At 36.6% G+C, this 22,350-nt stretch overlaps 2 protein-coding genes across 15 annotated transcripts; both read left to right on the top strand.

The window, feature by feature from the left end:
* The first annotated feature begins 655 nt into the window (after positions 1 to 655).
* Positions 656 to 12,931, top strand: LOC123202096 (putative disease resistance protein At3g14460). Of its 14 annotated transcripts, none has more exons than XM_044617840.1 (9): positions 656 to 1,031; positions 5,583 to 9,626; positions 10,125 to 10,193; positions 10,278 to 10,378; positions 10,932 to 11,002; positions 11,339 to 11,379; positions 11,778 to 11,884; positions 11,990 to 12,141; positions 12,265 to 12,931. In XM_044617840.1, coding segments are annotated over exons 1-3 (4,401 nt in total). In that variant the 5' UTR covers positions 656 to 675; the 3' UTR covers positions 10,126 to 10,193; positions 10,278 to 10,378; positions 10,932 to 11,002; positions 11,339 to 11,379; positions 11,778 to 11,884; positions 11,990 to 12,141; positions 12,265 to 12,931. The 14 variants fall into 14 exon arrangements, 13 of the variants coding, with proteins under 13 accessions (XP_044473775.1, XP_044473773.1, XP_044473764.1 ...); XM_044617838.1 differs by lacking the exon at positions 10,278 to 10,378 and adding an exon at positions 9,721 to 9,784; XM_044617829.1 differs by lacking the exon at positions 10,278 to 10,378 and adding an exon at positions 9,721 to 9,784 and having other exon boundaries at positions 5,583 to 9,646.
* A 1,601-nt stretch (positions 12,932 to 14,532) lies between these two features.
* Positions 14,533 to 17,660, top strand: LOC123202131 (disease resistance protein RPS5-like). The gene has a single exon (XM_044617891.1). It carries the CDS (start codon positions 14,722 to 14,724, stop codon positions 17,404 to 17,406), a length of 2,685 nt encoding a protein of 894 aa, XP_044473826.1. The 5' UTR covers positions 14,533 to 14,721; the 3' UTR covers positions 17,407 to 17,660.
* The last annotated feature ends 4,690 nt before the right edge of the window (positions 17,661 to 22,350 follow it).

Here is a 22,350-nt window from a genome sequence, read left to right as displayed (position 1 = left end):
TACTACAATAACATCATATCAGTTCAAATTAGTTAAGAGTGATTTTGTGACAATTCAAACTTAACCCGATTTCCAAACTAGATTAATATATCATATCAAGTTAACCAATGAGATTAAAAATTATCAACTCTAATTTTAACATAAGGTTTTACTTCTTTCAATTCTGCCCACTTAGTCTCCACCTCTGTTAGTGCTAGTCAGGGTAAGTCATGAGCAGCTGAAAGACTCATCTTTCAAAGTCTACTCCTTTTCTTGATCTCCTAGAAATTGCTTTTGTGCAATGGAGAGACAACTAAATTACATCTTTTTTAAGTCATGAGCAGCTGAAAGACCCATCTTTCAAAGTCTACTCCTTTCCTTCCTAGAAATTGCTTTTGTGCAAGGGATAGACAACTAAATTTGTAAAGGAATAAAGGTGCCGAGAAATTAATAAAAGAAGTTGGTCTGGTAGCAGCTTATTTTGACCTCTTTTCTGTGTTATGAATTGACATAAGAATCCATCTTCTGATCTGCCCGTTTGGGCAGTGCATTTCGTTCTCAGTACCCGGCAGGGGTGAAATTCATGGACACAAGAGTTTGGGGGCGTGAAGAAAGGATAAATTTGTCATTTCATACTGACACTACTTTGTTTTATCACTAATTTACCCCAATGTCTCTAACAGAGTGTTGTAATGTATGCCAATTTCTTTTCCAGCTGGAAAACTCATCTTCAAATCTCCTACCCGATTCAAAGCCTCTCTCATCGTCATCGTCTTCCATATGGCCGTGGATGCGTTCTCTGTGTCTCATGTTTTCCAAGTGACACTTGACAGACTGGTGTCCAGGGAGTTTATGTATCTTTCACGTCGGCACGGGGTAGCTTTACAGCTGGAAAAGTTGAAAACAAATTTGTTGCAGATTCAAGAAGCCATCGACTATGTAATGAGACATCGACACTACCACGAGGCAGCAACTGTGAAATTGTGGCTGGACGAGTTACTGGACTTGGCTTATGATGTGGATGACATAGTGGATGGATTTGCAACTGATATGTGTTAATGCAGGTAAAACAGAGTTGATAAACTGGGAGGAAAAACTCACGGATATTATTAAATATGGATGGGGTTATTTATAGTCTTACAGTAACAGAAACTAGAAATAAAAGGCACTCCACTGTGTTCGTGGGATTGCGCTAAAGAATAGATCAACTTCCTAGACAATAGAGATTTATTAACAGAATTCAAAGACTAAGTCTACTTCTAGAACCACTGCAACAAACCCTCCCTTAAACTGATCACAGATTAGTTTATTTTTGGATTCTTGCAAATACCCATCAGTGTCCGCATCCTCTCAAAAGCATCCAGCTTTAGCGGCTTGGTCATGAGATCTGCCAATTGTTCTTGAGTTTGACAGTATTCTAGCTTGACTACTTCATCTCGAGTAAGATCACGCAAAAAATGAAAACGAACATCAATATGCTTACTTCGACCATGCATAACTGGATTGCGAGAAAGCTTAATTGTTGAGCTATTGTCACAATAAATCGTAGTTGTAGAAGGCTGTTTATGACCAAGTTGTTCCATAATCCGTCGTAACCAGATAGCCTGACATGCACAAGAGGCGGCAGCAAGAAACTCGGTTTCAGTAGTTGAAAGAGTGACAATTGGTTGCTTGCGAGAGGACCAAGAAACTGCACCTGAGCTTAATAAGAACAGAAAGCCAGATGTGCTCTTCCTATCGTCGACATCCCTTGCATAATCACTATCAGAATACCCTACAAGCTGATGATTCCCTCCCTGGCGATAGAACACTCCAAATTCAAGAGTTCCTTTGATATACCGTAGCACACGTTTAGCTGCTTGGAGATGTAGTGCAGTAGGATGAGACATATAGCGACTCAGAAGACTAACAACAAACATAAGATCCGGCCTGGTGGAGGTAAGATACATCAAGCTCCCTACGAGCTGTTGATACAAAGTGTAGTCCACATGCTCACCTGTGAGATCCTTCATCAATTTTGATCCAGGTACAATTGGATTGTGGACTGAGTTGCAATCAGCCATATGAAATCTCTCTAAGATGTCACGAGCATACTTTTGTTGACATAAGAAAATCCCATTGTCCTGTTGCAATACCTCCAAACCAAGAAAATATCTCATTTTGCCCAAATCAATCATGTCAAATTCTTGCATCATGGAACATTTAAAAGAATTGAACAGAGAGTTATCATTGCCGGTGAAGATGAGGTCGTCGACATATAAACACACAAGTAAGATCTTACCAGTGGAGGTGTGCTTGAGAAACAAGGTATGTTCATATGGACATTTTTTAAAGCCTTCTTTCAAGAAATAAGCTTCGATTTTGCTATACCATGCCCGAGGTGCTTGCTTCAAACCATACAGCGCCTTGTGAAGTCGATATACTTTGTGTTCTGCACCTTTGACTTCATATCCAGGTGGCTGGTCGACATATACCTCCTCGTCAAGCTCTCCATGAAGAAAAGCGGATTTGACATCTAATTGGTAGAGTGGCCATGCTTCTTGTGCTGCAATGGCAAGGATAAGCCGAATAGTGTCTAAACGGGCTACGGGAGCAAAAACTTCAGAATAATCAATGCGATGTTGTTGGGTGTAGCCTTTGGCGACGAGACGTGCCTTATATTTGTCTATTTCGCCATGCTCATTCAGCTTTGTCTTATACACCCATTTAACTCCAATTGTGTTTGCTCCTTCAGGCAGGTTTGTCAACTCCCAGGTACTGTTTTTTTGAATGGCAGCAATTTCGTCATCCATGGCAAGTCGCCACTTGTCACTATGAACTGCATCAGAAAAAGTTAGAGGATCTTCATCAATATACATAGCAAAGTTATCATCTTGTTCTTCCTCTGAAAGACCAGCGCCACTATCATAATCACGCATCCAAAGTGGTGGATGATGAGATCGTCTTGCTGCTACATGCTCAAGTGAATGGACTGCTGTATGGTCAGGTGATTGAACAAGAGTTTGAGGAGTGTCACGATTAGCTGGATTTTCAGAGGCAAGAGGCGTTGTATTTTTAGCAACACCTTGATCAAATGAATTTGTATGCTCTTCCTCCAAATCAAGTGAAGCATGAACAGTGGCACCATGTGTTTCTGTCCATGGCCAGTGTCCATCTTCATTGAAAATAACGTCACGGCTTATCACAATTTTATTTGATAAAGGATCATATAATCGATACGCCTTGGATTCTTCACTAACACCTAGAAGGACACACTTCAAACTCTTGACATCCAATTTTGTGCGTTTGACATCTGGAATGTGAGCATAAGCGAGACATCCAAATATGCGAAAGTGATCAACCGAGGGTTTAGTGCCACTCCAAGCCTCCTCTGGTGTTTGATTTCGCACAGCAAGTGTGGGACTTCGATTGAGAACATGCACTGTCCAATTTGCTGCCTCAGGCCAGAATGTCTTAGGCACTTGTTTGCATGAAAGCATACTACGAACCATTTCCATGATTGTACGATTCTTGCGCTCCGCGACTCCATTTTGTTGAGGAGTATATGCTGTAGTCAGTTGACGTCGAATTCCGTTGGCCATGCAAAACTCATTGAATTCATTGGAATTAAACTCTCCACCTCTATCTGTACGTAGACCTCGGATGGATGTGTTCTTGGCTGTTTCAACCTTAATTTTGAAAAGCTTGAATACTTCAAAGGCCTCTGATTTTTCTGTCAAGAAAAATACCCAGGTTTTTCGACTAAAATCATCAATAAAGGTCAAGAGATACCTTTTGTTGCTGTTGGATATTGGAGAAATAGGCCCACAAATATCGGCATGGACAAGTTGAAGAATTTGTGAGGATCTCCAAGTGCTTTCTTGTGGAAAAGAATTTCTGTGTTGTTTACCTATTAAACAATCTTCACAGAAAAGGCTGGAACTCTTCAATTGCGGCAAACCCTTGACCATCTGTTTCTGATAAAGTGTTTTGAGACCACCAAGACTCAAATGCCCATAACGACAATGCCACAAATGATCTGGACTTTGAGAAAAAATATGAAAACATGGCTGAACTGGTTGATCTGATGGAGTGATAGTGGCTCGAATAACAAACATCCGATTGTGTGACATAGTGGTTGCAATGATGAGTCCTTTCTCTGGATGAAATATTTTACACTGGTTGTGTTGAACTATGATAGCTAATCCTTTCTGTTGCAATTGGCCAATACTCAAAAGATTATTTTTCAAATCAGGTATGTAAAATACCTCTGTGACAACGTGTGCAAGGTTATTGACTTGCATATGGATTTGTCCTTTCCCCATGACTCGAAGACTTGAATTATTGCCAAGTTGAACGGATTTGCGAAAGGTCTCATCAAGGTGTGAAAATAACTCTTTCCTTCCACACATATGGTTGCTGCAACCAGAGTCCAGGAACCAGATAGTTTCCTCATCATCTCGATCATCATTAACATAAGCCATGAGTAGAAGCTCTTCCGTCTCTGTTGTTTCAGCAAAATGAGCTTTGGAGTCCTCTTTCCCATAGCTGAGCTCTTTGTGTTTCTTTGGACACTCATTCCGAAAGTGACCAAAATCATGACAATAATAGCACTCAACAAGAGCTTTGTTCATACCTTGTCTACCACGTCCACGTCCCCTTCCACGCGCAGCACTACGACCACGTCCAGGACTATCAGAATGTTCCCCGTGAACAATTTTCAATGCTTGTTCTTCAATGACATGATTAGACATTCGTTGTTCATGTACCTGGAGGCTACTTTGTAATTCGTCAATACTCATATGATCCAAATCCTTGGATTCCTCAATGGAGCAGACCACATAGTCAAACTTGGATGACATAGAGCGCAAAATCTTTTCATTCACAGTAACGTCGCTTATCTTTTCACCAAGACTGCGCATTTTGTTAGTAATTGTGAGAGTACGAGCAAAAAAAACATTGACAGATTCATTTTCTTTCATGTGCAGAACTTCAAAATCTTTGCGAAGAGTCTGAAGTTGTGCACGCTTGACTCGAGCATTCCCTTGATATTTTTGCTTCAACGAGTCCCAAATTCCCTTTGCCGTGTCTTTGGTCAAAATGGTTTCCAGGATGGTGCGATCAATGGCCTGGAATAAATAGTTCTTGGCTTTTAAATCTTTCAATTTCTGGTCAGCTAGCACCTTCCGTTCTGCATCTGTGAGGGTTGCATCCTCTTCGGGAACTCCATCTTCTACGATGTGCCAATATTCCTTGGATCGAAGGAAATTTTCCATGAGCATGCTCCAATGCTCATAATGCCCATCGAGCCGGGGAATAGCCGGCTGCACAAAGTTATTTTCTGAAGACATGATTGAGCTGCGGCTACAATTTGTGGTTTCTGGCTCTGATACCAGATGTTAATGCAGGTAAAACAGAGTTGATAAACTGGGAGGAAAAACTCACGGATATTATTAAATATGGATGGGGTTATTTATAGTCTTACAGTAACAGAAACTAGAAATAAAAGGCACTCCACTGTGTTCGTGGGATTGCGCTAAAGAATAGATCAACTTCCTAGACAATAGAGATTTATTAACAGAATTCAAAGACTAAGTCTACTTCTAGAACCACTGCAACAATATGTTCGGGCATGAGCTGATGGCCCAACATTATTTTAGCATTAGCAAGGTGCGTAACCTTATCCCTGCTTGTTTTACTCCAAATATCAGCATGGCGTCCAAGATAGAAGATATCAATCGCCATTTTAGAAAATTTTTTGCCCCAATTCCTATAGAGACATCAATAGCTGTACAGAAAATACCACCCCCGATGTGGTCACCTACAAAATCTGGTTTTTACGGGCGAGATGAGGATAAAGCCAAGATACTTGAAATGGTGTTAAGTGACGAATCAAGTTATATAAGCATTGTTGGAATGGGAGGGATTGGCAAAACAAGGATAGTCCAGGAGGTCTACAACGACAAGGCTGTGGAAGGTTTCAGCAAAGCATGGGTAGATGTCCATTATGACACCGATATTCCACGAATTCACAATCATCTTCTCCGGCGGACCACTTTACCATTTCAAAAATCAGTAGAATATCTAATTGAACAGGCAATAGCTACAATTGGAAAAAAATTCTTGTTTGTCTTGGATGACGTTTGGATTGAGAATGATATCGGTTGGGAACTCCTCGGGACAACTTTTCTGGATGCAGCTGCAGGAAGTAAAATAATTGTGACTTCACGTAATGTCGCTGTTGTAACTACACATCCGAGTAAATGTTATAACTTGAATCTCCTAACAAAAGATGCCTTCTGGGCTATATTTGAGGAGCATGCATTTGAGATTGGGGGCAGTAATCCACAAGGAACTTCACCCCTAATTCGAGAGAAAGTTGTTGAAAAGATCCGAGGCTTGCCTCTGGCTGCAAGGACTCTTGGTGACATGTTACGCTCTAAGCACATAAATGAGTGGGAAAACATTTTGAATGAAAAAACATTCAGTTTTTCGTATGAATCAACATTCAATTTTTCATATGAATCAGAAATTTTCCGTGTGTTAGAAACAAGTTACACGAATCTTCCTTCTTATCTAAAAGGGTGTTTTGCTTATTGTGCAATTTTAAATGAGGATTATGAATTTGAGGAGAAGGAACTTGTACTTTTATGGGCTGCAGATGGTATGATCCTTCTACCATCTGTAGGCCAAAAAACATTGAAAGATGTGGGTGTTAAATATTTTCAAGCTTTACTAGAATGGTCAATTTTTCAACCATCAAGCAGTAATACTTCCAAGTTTAGAATGCATGGTTTTTTAATTAGTTTGGCCCGGAGGATTTTGGGGAAAAGAAGTTTTCAGTTGGGAGAGGATTTTATAATTTCAAAAAGATTTGATAAGATTCGCTATTTTTCTTACATTAGTGATAATTACGATCGAATAGAAAAATTTGAAGTTCTCCATAGAATGACGCACTTAAGGACTTTTCTGCCAACTGCTAGAGGTGACAATACTCTATACTTGAGTAACATGGTTCTTTTTTATTTGCTACCAAAGTTGAAAACATTGAGGGCATTATCTTTGGAAAATTATTATATCACCATGTTACCAAATTCAATTGGAGATTTGAAACTCTTAAGGTATCTCAACCTATCTAATACTGAGATCAGAAGTATACCTGAATCAACAAGTTTATTGTTTAACTTGCAATGTTTGATATTAAAACATTGTGCCCGACTTATCAGGTTGCCTTCTAATGTAGGAAGTTTGATCAATCTCTATTACCTTGACATTACAAGAGTGAAGTTAGTAGAGATGCCTTTGGGAATGGAAAATTTGAAACGCCTTCATGTGTTATCTAATTTTGTTGTGGGCAAAAACAAGGGATCTTCTATAAAAGTTTTGAAAAATTTAAAATGTCTCTTTGGAGAACTTTGCATTTCAAGATTGGAGAATGTAATTATGGATTTCCGAGGATATATTTTAGCTGACAACAAAGATCTAGAAGTTTTGGTATTAGAATGGGGATCTCAACTTGATGATTCACGAGACAAGGCAAAAGAAAAAGAAGTACTTGACTTGCTTCAACCCCACACAAATCTAAGAAAACTTACAATCAAATGTTATGGTGGTCTGGTATTTCCATCTTGGGTAGGAGATCCATCATACTCCAACATGGTGGTCCTAAGATTGGAAAATTGTGAAAAATGCACTATGTTGCCCTCACTTGGGCAATTAAGCATGCTTAAAGCACTCACCATCAAAGGCATGGTGGGAATAAAAAGGATTGGTTTGGAAATTTATGGGGAAAATTGCTCGAGACCTTTTCCATCTTTAGAGACTATTTGTTTCGAAGATTTGCAAGAATGGGAGTATTGGGACCTTATCAAAGAAAATGAGCGTGTCAACAGTTTTCCTTGCTTGCAAGAGCTTTCCATCTTAGATTGCCCAAATCTCTGTGGTCAGTTACCTGACCATGTTTCTTCATTGGAGAAACTTGTGATTTGTGAGTGCAAGCGATTGGTTGTTTCATTCAACTATCTTCCTTCGTTGAAAAAACTTTTTATTCATGAATGTCAACAGTTGGTAGTTTCAATCTCAAGCTTTCCTGTGCTCTGTGAACTAGAAGTAGTTGGATGTGAAAGAATGGTGTGTCATAGTCCATTTGACTTTAAGTCACTAAAGTCTATGACTCTTTCATATATTTCAGAAACTAGTAACTGGTTTCTTCAAGAGTTTGAGAAAGTTGAACAACTTAAGATTGTCAATTGTGAAGAGCTTATAGATCCGTGGCTGAATAGAATTTGTTTTCAGAATCTAGCAGAAAGGATGCATAGCTTCACTTCCCTTAGAGAACTATGTATTGAAAATTGTAACAGACTTGTTTCATTTTCAGAAGCAAGTTTTCTTTCTGTTTTGAGAGTACTTAAGATTAAAAATTGTAGTGCTCTAAAATTTGTTTATGAGGGATTGAAGAATGATGATGGACAAGTGGAAATCTTGCAAATTGAGGATTGTCATTCTCTAACGTTTCTTACAAGAGGTTACCTACCTCCATTCCTAAAACAGCTCTCCCTAAAAAATTGTAAGAAATTTCAGGGGTTGTTGGATGATAAAAAGGACACTTGCTCTTCTTCCACTACATTGGTGCATGATGAGGATGTTACAAATGCCAGTGCAAATCTTCTTGAGTATTTGTATATCTCCCAATGCCCATCTCTCACTTTTTTATCACCAAAGGACCAGTTATTTGTCGTTCTAAAACACCTTGATATTCGAGAATGCTTAGAACTCAGAACTTTATTATTGCAAGGCCAGTTACCCACAACACTCGAACACCTGGAGATTTCAGGTTGCTTAGAGCTTACCAGGTTGTCAACTAAAGGTCTGTTACCCAAGGCACTTAAACACCTGGACATTGCTGATTGTCCGAAGCTAAAGTCCATAGCAAAGAGTTTCAATAAAGGTATGTCTGTTGGGTTTATCCAGATCAAGAACTGTAAAAATCTTGAATTTATACCTGAGGGCATACATAATCTGAATAGTCTCCATACAATGTATTTACAAGATTGTCCTAGTCTTGTCTCCTTTCCTTTAGAAGGCTTTCCCAACACCAACTCAACTGTGTTATCAATTGAGAGGTGTAAGAAACTTAAAGCTTTACCCAGCGGGCTGCACAACCTCCACTGTCTTCGACAATTAGTAATATGGCAATGTCCAAGTATTATGTCCATTCCCAAGGAAGGCTTTCCTACCAACCTAACCTCACTTTCAATTGCTGATCTCAATCTGTATACTTCGCTGTTTGAGTGGGGTCTGCATAATCTCACAAGTCTAAGAAGCCTTGAGATTAGGGGATGCCTAGATGCAATTTGTTTCCCGATAGAGGAAATGAGTATGGTGCTTCCAACCTCTCTAACTCAACTGGCCATTAGATGTTTCCCAAAATTGAAATATCTATCATCTAGGGGTTTTGAGACCCTTAGTTCTCTGGAAGAGCTTTCCATTAGTGACTGCCCGATGTTGTCATCCTTTCCTAAAAGTTTGCCGCCCTCACTTCTGCAATTGTATATTTCTAATTGTCCTACTCTGAAAAAGCACTGCCGAAGGAATAAAGGACAAGAGTGGTCTAAGATTGCTGACATTCCTCGTGTCAGAATAGATTACGAATTTATCTACGACACATGGTAAGAAAATTATCTCTCTGGTATGTTAGTTTTTTACACATAAATGATATAGCACTTAATTAGCAATAAATGACACAAATTTTTATGATAACAGAGTTTTGCTTCTGTCATATATGCTGGAAAAAAGTTCAACTCCCTAATGCAATCTATCAACACTGGTACCTGGATGATAGGCTTTATTTTTTGTTTAGCAAAATTATACTTGGTAGCATTATATGATTTGAACTGAATAAATAATCGCAGCTTAGATTTGTATCATTTCAGTCATTTATTTAGTTTTCTGTACTTCAATTGAAAGTTTCAATAATTTTTTTTTTCCATTTTATTTTTCATATGGTTTACTAAGGTTATTTTACAGAATAATATTTGAGATATTAAATTGTCAAGAAGATGCTCCTAGGTAGACAATTAGTGATAAATTTTAATTTCTTGTTTATTTAAATTTTTTCGTTATAATTTTGATTTTTTTTTTCCTATTGTACTATAAATCACATACAGATGGTTTGAGAAGCTGGGTTCCAATATAATGAACTGTCTGGATAGGATGCCAAACACATTGGGGGTCAGGTAATAAAAATGTATATAATTTTTTTCATACAACTAGTATCTTTACTATCCAGATCTCTGAGTAATAATATATTAATCTGCTAGTACATAGCAGTACCAGTTCACAGGCATTGCTGCATGGCATTGCTTTCATCTCTGTTCTGGAAGTTATTCTCCCAGGCATTGCTTTCATCTCTGTTTCAGAAGTTAGTTGCTTCACCTGATTGATCTTTATATAAAATGTAGTTGGTGAAAGGTATTATAAACAAATATATGAACAACAATTTTTTTTATGAATCAAAGTATGTACAAAAAAGTCTTGTTTCTGGTGCTTACTTTCCAATCTTTCTGAAAGCATATTATTTCTAAGACAGTAAGACTTTATGTATTACATATTTAATTTCTTTTCTGCTTCACTACTCTAATTGGGATGTTACTGATTTTCTATTTTCGCTGCACAAACTGAATACGGAAAAAAAGGAAATCAAATGCCCTTTTTTCTAGCCTAAACTAAATGTAAATTAGTGTTCATATTCTACCGAAAATACAAAAGTTAGTGTTGTTACATTCTGTATGAGCTAAAAACTTTTTATACTGCTTAAAATTGGTAGATTGATATGTCCTTTTTGTCTCATGTTTTAAATGAAGCTCATTTCTTTCATGAGTACACTTATTCCTTTTCCTCCTATCAGACTTGCTCACTATGTTTTGCAGCATCATTGCCCTCAATAGAATGTCTCATAAATTTGTCTTCTTCAGGATTTCCCTTACATCTATTACTTCATCTTTTTGGTGGCCTCACTTAAGGTGTAAAACTTTTAATTCTTCAGGTAATGACCCCAAATTTGTAATTTGCATATTTTCCATATATACATGTTTTAAAAAATCAATATTGTTGTATGGTTTGAAATTTCTACAACAATGTCAATTCCTGACTTTTTCTTTCAATGTTCATGTCAAAGCTTTCATTATAGTGTTTTATTGTTTGATTTTTTGGGAAAAAAATTAATGAGAGGAAGCTTGGGTAACATAATCTATGTAGATTATCATACCTGGGCTTCCTCAAATTACTGATAATTTCATGTTGTTTCATTTCATTTGGCTCAGTAATATGATGTCTTGTGTATGAATAACAGCTAATACCATATTAGTTTTTTATCTTGCAGCTGGATTGCATCAGTTCTTTTTGAAATGAGGTGTCTGAAAGGTAAATTTGTGAACTTCTTTAAAATGTGACAATTGAATACCTTAGTGTGTATGCATTTATATTTGTATACTAAAGAAGCTTTATGTGATTGACAAGACACTGGATTTTTCTTTACTGAAAGGAGGTTATGATTGTAAAGGCATAAAATTTTCCCTTCCTAATGTAAGCACATCATATTTTTAAGCTTTGACCATCTGAGTTATTAGCATGGTTGTGAACCCATGCTTGTCTTTGTCTAGACAAAAATACTTGTTGAAATTAAACTGCCACTTACCTAGCAGGACAAATCCAGCTATTTAACTATAATTCAGCCTTCTCTTATTAATTTGCTTTGGTTTTTGCATTTCTTATTCCAGCTGATCTCATAATAGTTCTACGTTGTTGCTTTACATCTTTAGAAAGCTCCTTGATCCTGGAGGGACTCTATGGAGTGAGTAGAAGCAATTACAATGACGGCAGAGTAGCATGTTCGGGGAAAATAGCATGGCAATATTATGGATACAAGGTAATAATGAGCTTCACCTTCTTCTCTGTTCTTCCAAGTCTTCTATATTTTCCATACTTGCATGTTCCATGGCTGCTTACATGGATTATTTTATTTTGTTTTCAGCATTATTACCTTCTTCTGGTGGAACATCCATCTGATTCATCTTGCTTTTTACTTGGGGATGAATATCTGAGCTTCTGGAGCCTGCTTGTTTGTGTGCCCCCAGTAAAATATCAGTTCCCCTGCCATCCATTGGAGCACCAGATGTTGTGTAGGTTGTGTTTAGAGCTTACTGCTTTAATCTTTAGCATATTTAGGTCTATAGTCATTAATGGAGCTATGTTATTATTTGGAAAAGTTTATCTGACAGGATATCCTTTAACTTGATCACCATGCAGATATTTGGAGTCGAATCAGTAAAACAAGCAGAGATAAAGCTATGCACCTTGCTAATGCCAAAATAAGGCTTGGCCAGCAGTTCACACCCTAAATCACCTGTTGCAAGCTCATCCGGTACATCATCCACATCATAAGCCAAGTCCAGTAAATCGACCAGCCACAATTTTAGAGCTTCTTTGGGTTGCTGCTTCTCTACATCAATGAGGACTGCTTTACTGTGCCTCAAATTTGATGCTGACTCATCCAGCACATGATCTAGATTGGACGCATCCATGAAACACATGAACTGCCATCTGTCAAAGTATCACTCCCAAAACAGGAGATTGGAAAGATGATGAGATGGGACAGCTTCTGAAACAGGAGATTTGAAGACTGAGATTTACCAGCTGGAAATTGGAATCATATACACTCTTCTGCGACTGATGCTCTGCAAATTTGGTAGATGTTGCAGTTCAAGAAATTGTAGTTGTGTAAATGGGAATAGATTCCCAGTCATCTTTGGAAATTCACCCAACTTCCTTGCATTGATTTTTTCTTCCATGCCGTTATGTAAGGTCCTTCAATCTTGAGCTGAGCAGAGCTTATATTGAAGAAGGTCTTCATGCTCTTTGTACTCTTCTTATACAGTCAATATTCAATTTTTCCAAATATTTACAATTCATAATTTTCAATGTGTCAATACACTTCATATCCGTAAATAAAACTTTTGGGGGACTTTGAACAATCAAGGAATATAAGGCATAGAGATTGCATAGCAGTCTTTGTCATCTCAAAAATGTTACCAAATATAAGGACTTCAAACAAATCAATTCATGATGATTTTAATCAATGAATTGAATGTAAGGATTTCAATAAACAGATGTTTGATTGAAGTCCTTACCTCTGTTAAACATCAGCTTAAAATTGAGCACAAGAATTCTCATATAAATCTAAAAAGCACACCTTATAGAAACACAAGACAACAAAGAAAAGGAAAAAGACTAATATACCAATACCATAGAGACAATTTTGTATGTCAATGCAGGTGCAAGTATTAGTTTTCTTAGTTGATGAATTAATTATGTCAGATATTTAGAATAATTTATTTGTTAATATTAAATTAGTCTCACATTTCCAAAAGACTCTCTGTAATTCCAATTTCCCCACCTTTAGGGCTGGATTCGAGCCGAGCCAGCTCGAGCTCGAGCTCGGCTCGGCTCGGTTCGAGCCCGAAACGAGTCGGGCTCAGCTCGGCTCGATCGAGCTCGAGCCGAGCCTGAGCTGGCTCGGGATATTTTTTTAAAAATTTTTTTATACAAAACGGCGTCGTTTTGATTCATATATATATACAAAACGGTGTCGTTTTGATATAAAAAACGAGCCGAGTCGAGCCGTTACCGAGCCAAACTGAAAACGAGCCGAACTCGAGCCGAGCCAAATTCGGCTCGAGTCGAGCTCGAGCCGAACTCGAGCCGGCCCTCAAAAAGCCGAGCCGAGCCCGAGCTGGCTGCGAGCCGAGCTCGGCTCGGCTCGAATCCAGCCCTACCCACCTTTATTCCTTCACAAATTTAGTTGTCTCTCTCTTGCGCAAAAGCAATTTCTTTGAAGAAAAGGAGTAGATTTTGTCAAATTGAGAAAGACGAATCCTTCGCCTGCTCATGATTTCAAAAAATTTTATAATTAAACTTAGGGTTGGATTTAAACATAGTTAAGTTTCAAATTTGAATTTGGCTTAATTTAAGGGAATTGAGCCCAAACTTAAACTTTACTTGACGAGTTTCTCTCAAATGAGTTTAAACTTAGTTTGAGAAGATCTCAACTTTGTCCATTGATATAAACGATCAACTAATATTATTTTATATGTATTAATTAAAATAATATTGTTTGACTATTTTGAATTGGATTCTTTTAAGTTGTAAATATGACAAACCAAACTATCCTTAAACTCAAACTCGAACTGGATAATATATCATCCTTTAGACTCAAACTGAAGCACAAACTCATCTAAAATTAGTTTATTTCAAATTCGGTTGAATTGAATTAACAATTAAATTTGAGACTCCAACCCCAAATTTACAACTTACCCAGACCAGTACTAGCTAATTAGTTTGAGTTGGCCTTAATAAGAGTTATGGCCTAAATTTTATATGCATAAAACTCAGGAAAAAAATGTTTACATTGAAACCGTGTGGACTCCACTCCTCAAAGATAACTCTTACCGAGAATTTTTTTATTTTAATTGCCCCTTGCACTGACTTATTCAAAGGAGGACTGTAGCCTCACGTCTTTTTTCATTCTTTTTTTATTTTATTTCGGTAACATGTTCAGTGAAATGCCAAGGCAATTTCTGGGAAGAAAAGGGGTAGTCTTTGTCAAATTGGAAGCGATTGGTTCGTTAGGTGCTCATCATTTACACTGTTGCATCTAAAGTAGAATTGAAATCTAGAATCAAAGCTGACTTACTTGTTCAGCAAATCATGGGCAACTGCATCCAGATCCAAGTACCCTGTGAGTCCCTTTACTCACCTTGCCAAAATTATCTTGGTGGAAAAGCAGGGTATGTGTGGAAACTAGAAGAAAATCTTCGCGCCTTGCAGAATGCATTGGACAGGTTAATTGAAGAAAAGAACGATGTGGAGAGGAGAGTTGACCTTGCCGAGCAACAACCCCAGATGCGGAGGCTGGATCAAGTAGATGGTTGGCTCACAAGGGTGCAAGCTGTGCAAAATGAAGTTGTCAAATTGATTGGGAATAAATCTGAAGAAATTGACAAGTTATGTCTTTGTGGCTTTTGTTCTAAGAGCTGCAAGTCAAGTTACAGGTTCGGGAAATTAGTGGCTCAAAATCTTGCTGTTGTTGAAGAATTAATGCAGGAGGGGAGGTTCGAAGAGGTAGCTGAAAGAGACCCAGATGATCCAGTGGATGAAAAGCCTAATGAGCCTATTATAGTGGGACAACAGTCCATCCTTGATAAGGTTTGGAAATGTCTCATGGAGGAAAAAGATGCAGGAGTTATTGGGCTCTATGGTATGGGCGGTGTTGGTAAAACAACACTATTAACCCAAATCAACAATATGTTCCTTGATAGTGACAGTGATTTCGATCATGTGATATGGGCTGTGGTGTCCAAGGAGCTACAAATTGAGAGGATTCAGGAGAAGATAGGAGACAAGATAGGCTTGCTAAACGAGTCATGGAAGACTAAAAGTTCAGAAGAAAAAGCTTCAGACATCTTCAAGAATTTGGGTAGGAAAAGATTTGTATTACTATTGGATGATATATGGGAGCGGGTTGATTTAAAGCAAGTTGGTGTCCCACTTCCAAACATTAGAAATGCATCCAAGGTTGTCTTTACCACCCGTTTTATTGATGTTTGTAGCCAGATGGATGTAAACCGAAAATTTAAGGTAGAGTGCTTGCGACATGACGAAGCCTGGACTTTGTTTCAAAGTAAGGTAGGAGAAGACACTCTTAACAGTCATCCTGAAATTCCTGAACTCGCTGAAATTCTAATTGAAGAATGTGATGGCTTGCCATTAGCTCTCATTACCATAGGCCGGGCTATGGCACCTAAGAAGACACCTGAAGAGTGGAAATTTGCAATTGAGGTCTTGAGGGAATCATCTTTTAAGTTTCCGGGTATGCAAGATAATGTGTATAGACTTTTAAAGTTTAGTTATGATAGTTTAGCTAATGAGACAATTAGATCTTGTCTCTTATATTCAAGTTTATTTCCTGAGGATTATAGAATTTCTAAAAGAGACCTAATTGATCAATGGGTTGGGGAGGGATTTTTGGAAGACAAAAGTGGAGTACAAAATGAAGGATATTACATTATTGGCATTCTTCTTGAAGCATGTTTGTTGGAAGAAGCAGAAGGCAATTGTATAAAAATGCATGATGTTATTCGTGACATGGCTCTGTGGATAGCAAGAGATATTGAGAAGGAGAAGGAAGGTTATTTTGTTTGTGCAGGTGCAGGCTTGACCGAAGTACCACATGTTGAAGATTGGAACACAGTGAAGAGGTTGTCCATGATGGAAAATCAAATTGAGGTTCTGTTAGAGAGCCCTACTTGCCCTAATCTCCTAACTTTATTTCTTAATAGTAATCGGCTAAAGCTGATTCATGATGATTTCTTCCAAGTTATGCCGTGTCTCAAAGTTCTTAACCTGTCAGACAACCTCTCCTTAACCAAATTACCTTCTGAAATTTCAAAATTGAGTTCTCTCCAACACCTTGATCTATCAAAGACTGCCATAGAAGAATTGCCAAAAGAGTTGGAGGTCATGGTGAGACTTAAATGTTTGAACTTGGAGCATACATCTCGACTTTATAAAATTCCGCGACAGTTGATTTCTAAGTTCTTAATGTTGAATGTGTTAAGAATGTTGGATTGTGGTTCTTCAAGTGAAGTCCCAGAAGAGAGTGTTCTATTCAACAATAGTGAGCTTTTGATAGATGAATTGATTTGTTTGAAATCCTTAAATTTGTTGAACATCAGTTTAAAAAGTTCAGAAGTTCTACAAAAGTTTTTGAGCTCTCAAAGATTGCTAAACTCAGCACAATCTCTATGCCTTCAATTCCTTGGTCGTTCAAAGTCGCTCAAAGTTTTGTCAACAGATATGAAGTATCTTGACAAATTGAAAATCATGGATTGTAAATATTTGGAAGAACTGAAGATTGATTGTGTAAGAAGAGTACAGAGAACAAGAAGACCTTTCGGATTTGAAAGCCTTCATGTGGTTGAAATAAGCTCCTGCTCAAGATTGAAGGACCTAACATGGTTTATCCTTGCTCCAAAACTCAACCGTATTGTAGTGTCACATTGTGCCGGCCTGGAAGAAATTATCAATGCAAGGAAGTTGGGTGAATTTCCAGAGATGACTGGGAATCTAATCCCTTTTAGAATACTGCAATTCCTGGAACTGCAACATCTTCCAAATTTGCAGAGCATCTATCGCACTGCATTGCCCTTGTTGCACCTGAAAGAAATGTATGTATATGAATGTCCAAAGCTTAAGAAACTTCCACTTGATTCCAACAGCACAAAAGAAGGTACAGTCTTGATCAAAGGACAGAAACAATGGTGGGACGAGCTGCAATGGGAAGATCAAGCCACTCAAAGCGCTTTTCGTCCGTGTTTCAAAAGTTGTTGGTGACAATTTTTGTTGTTTGGTGTAACTTGTGAGTGTCTTTTTTTACATAGAGGCATTTGTCATTTGTATTTTTTGGTTGCTTGTTTGTAGCACCTGTCTCTAGCTTTGACGGTTTTATGTACCAGTTTGATTATCCCTGAGGACTGAACCTGGATTCTTTGTATCTGGTATTAGATTTACTGGTGTGTTTGCTTCTTAATTGTTTGACATTACTTTCTTCATGAATTTGATTCAAATTTTATCAGTTTCTTTTTTCATCAAAGACTTTGAATACTTACAAATTTTATGAGTTACTTATTTGGTATCCCCTCAAAAAGAGTTTTATTCAGGATGAATCCCACAGCTTCTATAAGCATCAACAACAAGAGCTAGCAAAGCTCAATGGAATTCTGCATGAGGAAGCCTTTTTCAGCTGACAAGATTCATATGTAGAGACTTGGGCTGGATTCAATCCGACTGATCCAAACAAAGCCCAACTCAAGCTCGCTTCGAATTTAAAAGAGCTTGTTCAAAATCAGCCTGAGATCAACAAACTGGGTTCAAACTTGGCTCTTTTTCATGAAAACAAACAAATCCTTGGCCTAAACTTGACTCATTTGATTCAAGCTCAAATTCAAGCTTTAGCATTTGAGATCGAATCCAGGCTTAAGACTAAATGTTAGTGAACTTTTTCAGAAAGTTAGGAAAGCACCTGAGAACCTGAAGATTTGTTCAGTCATGCGGCAAAATTATTTGTTTCCAGAACCATTGCCTGTTTTTGGCGCAAAATTTCCCAGGTATGTTTCTTTTTCCTATTTTCAGCATCCTTGTTCGAGCAATGTCAGTTAGGCCTTCCAAGTATATCATAGCACTTCGATTCTTTTGTTTTAGGAATGTTCAATTTTTTGCGGGTGCTTTGTATGATGAATATCTTTATCCCAGAAATATACAAGTTCTTTACAATCAACAATCTTCATCTGTTCAACAGTATGGAACTCTTGTTTTAACCAATTTCCAACGTCTCTGATATTTGCACCAGTCATAGATTTCAGTGACTTATCTTTTGACTGCTGCACACAGTCTCTTTTTAACCATCTATTTCCAGTTCACAGAGCAATGAGAAGCTTGAGAATGGAATCACCAATTGCAAACATTGAGAAATAAAAATCCTTTTTGTTGAAGGAAGATGACTAGGTAACTTCCAGAGAGTTTAAGGCATCTTAAAATGGAAAGCTCAAGAAGGCGAGAAAATCTGTCTGTTTATTTTCCGGAGAGCTTTGGGCATCTTATACTAAAAAGCTCACCCAGGCAAGGAAATATTTCAACATGCTGATTCTCTTCAGCAGAATCCCGATGCTCCCATTCATCCAATTCAACTGAAGAAAGAGTCTCAAACTTTAGAAAGGCTATGAAGGACCTTTCTCAAAGGTCTTTTGTAACACTTTTAAATAAATTTTACGTTGACAAAGTACTAAAAAAATATTAAATTTATATGTATATCTCATATCACTTGGTTTTTAGAATTATTAAACTATATTTGAGATTGTAAAATAAAAAAATAAAATTATGATAAATTATATATTTAAGATATGACCTTTGTTCGGGTTTAGTTGGAATCCATTATTACATGGAATGCATCAAAAGTGCAGCTCTATGTGACACTATTGAAACTGAGATTTCTCAAATGGGCTGAACATTGAACCATATAATTTGGGCTTATTAATTGTAAAGACATGAGCAACTAAAGGACAGATCTTTCCAATATTGACAACGTTTACACCTTTTTCTAGAAAAGCTCACCTAGGAAAGGAAATATTTCAACATACTCATTCTCTTTTTAACAGAATCCCAATGCTCCCATTCATCCAATTTCACTAAAGAAACTAAAGAAAACATCTCCAACTTTGGAAAGACCATGAATAACCTTTCCCAAAGGTCTCTTGTGATACCCCTTAGATGCTTAGTTTGTATGTCCATCCTACATTGATGATACAAAATCATGATAGTTTTGACCATGGGTATGGATATTTGAGCAAGATGTTATTTAAAATAGATGTATCATCGTGTGATTGAGTAATCATAATTAAATACACAGATAATGTGTTATCATATAGTTAGGTGTCACTTAATATATAATGACATATTATTTGTATGTCTAATTGTATATTAAAAAATATATACAATTTTATTGTTTTAGCCTTCTCATGGTTAAGACTTGAAGTGACCCAAAATGGGGAAATTGAAATTTTTACCACTATTTTAATCCATGTATAAAAGAATATCACATATTCTAAAGCTTAAACAAATATACCACAACAATAATCAACTTTTCTAAAATACCCCTCTTTAATCTTTCATGTAAATATTCTCTCTTTTTTTCTCTGCAACTTTTTTCTCTCTTCTTCCTCTTCTTTCAAAGTAATAAAGAAATTATGCAGAGAGATCCTCTCTCTTCTTCCTCATCTTAAAAAACAAAAGAAGGAAAGAAAAAATTGAATTCTTCATATTAAAAATTTTTCGAAGTAAGGATAAAAAAAAAAGAACAACCCACAAAAACTCAACCACATCCACTTTATAACCTGAAAGAAATGACGATTGAAGAAGACCATTTAATAGGATTTAACTGAAAAAAAAAATAAAAAATTAGTATTTAAGGATTTAACTGAAAAAAAAAAATTGACATTTAACTGAAAAAAAAAAAAGGTTGGGGTAAGTTAACTGGGGAATAAGGGTTGGCGTCAACGCCGACCCTTGGCATGAACGCGTTGACGCCAATCCTTTTATTTTAATTTTTAAAGGCTACAATATTATGCAGAATTTTTTTCAGAAAGTGTTTCTAGATGAAATAATATTCTTAGACTATAGTATTATATTTTAATATAATATAATATAATATTTTATTATATTATATTAAAATATAATACTGCAGTCTCAGGACATTATTTCATCTAGAAGCATTTTTTGAAAAAAATATGTATAATACTACAGCCCCTTGGCGTTAACGCCAAGAGTTGGAACGCCAACCCTTATTCCCCAGTTAACTTATGCCAACTTTTTTTTTTTTCTGTTAAATCCTATTAAATGATTTTCTTCAATCGTCATTTCTTCCAAATTATAAAGTGAATTTGATTGAGTTTTTGTGGGTTGTTCTTTTTTTTAATCCTTACTTTGAAGAATTCTTAATCCGAAGAATTCAGTTTTTTCCTTCTTCTTTCTTTTGTTTTTGAAGATAAGGAAGAAGAAAGATGATCTCTTTGCATAATTTCATAACTTGAAAGATGAGGAAGAAGAGAGAAAAAGTTACAGAGAAAAAAAGAGGAAAGAGAGAGAATTTCTGCATGAAAGATTAAAGAGGAGTATTTTGAAAAAGTTGATTACTGTTGTGGTATATTTGTTTAAACTTTAGAATTAATGTCATTTATGTATACACAGATTAAAATAAGGATAAAAATTTCAATTTTCCCCGAAAATGCCCCAAAGAAGGCAGGGATGTACAGTTTCTATAGCTTTCCAATATTAGAGAATAATGGATCTCCACACCAAGAAGGAAATTCTTTGCCACGACAGCATAGTATAATGAGCTCTTTCATATTTCTATGAGGTTGTAGCATGGCAAATAAATCCTTTTCAATTACCTTTTTTGTCCAGTCCTCAAATTGTGACCCCCAAAATACCAACAACGCTTCTAGATCTTTCTTATCACTTGCCCTAATATTGGCGTCACCATATGAGGTTGTACCTTATTTGTCAAACTAGCTAATCTAAATTTGAGTTAAACTTGAATTAACTCTTATTTGGATTTAGTTTGAATCCACCTTTAAGTGGAATGCTTCAAAAGTGCAGCTCTATGTGGCACTATTGAAGCTGAAATTTCTCAAATGGGGCGAACATTGAACCATGTAATTTGGGCTAATTAATACCAAAGACATGAGCACCTGAAGAACACATCTTTCCAATTTTGACAAAGTATACTCCTTTTTCTTCCTAGAATAAAATAAAATAAAATGAGAAGGACATTTGAGGCTAAAATGCTCCTGAATGAGTTAGTGCACGACTTCAAAACTCCTTGTAGCAATTACTTTATGGAATAGTTGGTTAAAACGTACAGTTAATCGACTTAAATTTGATTTTAGATTTTTATAAATAGATTTGGGTGTACACATAAAAATTCTAATATATCCGTATTAAAATAAAAAATCCTAATAATAAATTATTATGCTAATCTCTCATAATTTACTAGTTTAATGATTGATCTTCACTTCAATACATACCCTACCCTACCAAGTGAGATTCCTCTTGGAAGAAAAACAAACTAAGACTTGGTCAAAGAAGTGGAGTCCACACGGTTTGAAAATGAGAAAAAAAAAATTAAGATTATTATTATTTTTTTTTTTAGGACAAAGATTTAAAGACTTGACTTGGAACTTTACCATAACATAAAATCTTTTTTTTTTTTTTTTTTTCTGAGTTTTAGATGATGGTCCAATAATATAGATTTACCTTATAATATTTGATTGTTTATTATGACTTTATTTTGCCAGTAGATGTCATGAAAGTACATTTTAATGGTGCTGGTTTTGTTTTAAGGTTGATGGGTAGCCTTTGTTGTATTGGTGTATTATTCATGTGTGTGTTAAAAATATAATAAATGTAAATTGTATGTATAGTCCATGATTATTATTGCATGTCCGAACCGAATATTTCTGTGTAATTACTCATCAATCAAACTCACAAAAGAGATGATTAGTTATATGAATTGGATGTCCCTTGTGTTGTGTGAATCTAAAGTAGTCAAGTTCAAACAATATGTGCGTCTTTTCTATAGATAAAATTGAGCAGGTAGTTTGTCGGCGTATATAATGTCTTTCTCATTCACAGTCTTCGGTTGACCAAGTACACACCTTTTCTTCACATAAATCGCCACTGCCCTTTCGCTCAACTTGTTTGGAAAATTAAAAAGGCCGAAGG

This window comes from Mangifera indica, chromosome 18 (assembly GCF_011075055.1).
Source record: "Mangifera indica cultivar Alphonso chromosome 18, CATAS_Mindica_2.1, whole genome shotgun sequence".
NCBI lineage: Eukaryota > Viridiplantae > Streptophyta > Magnoliopsida > Sapindales > Anacardiaceae > Mangifera > Mangifera indica.
This window is presented reverse-complemented; position numbering and strand designations above follow the sequence as displayed.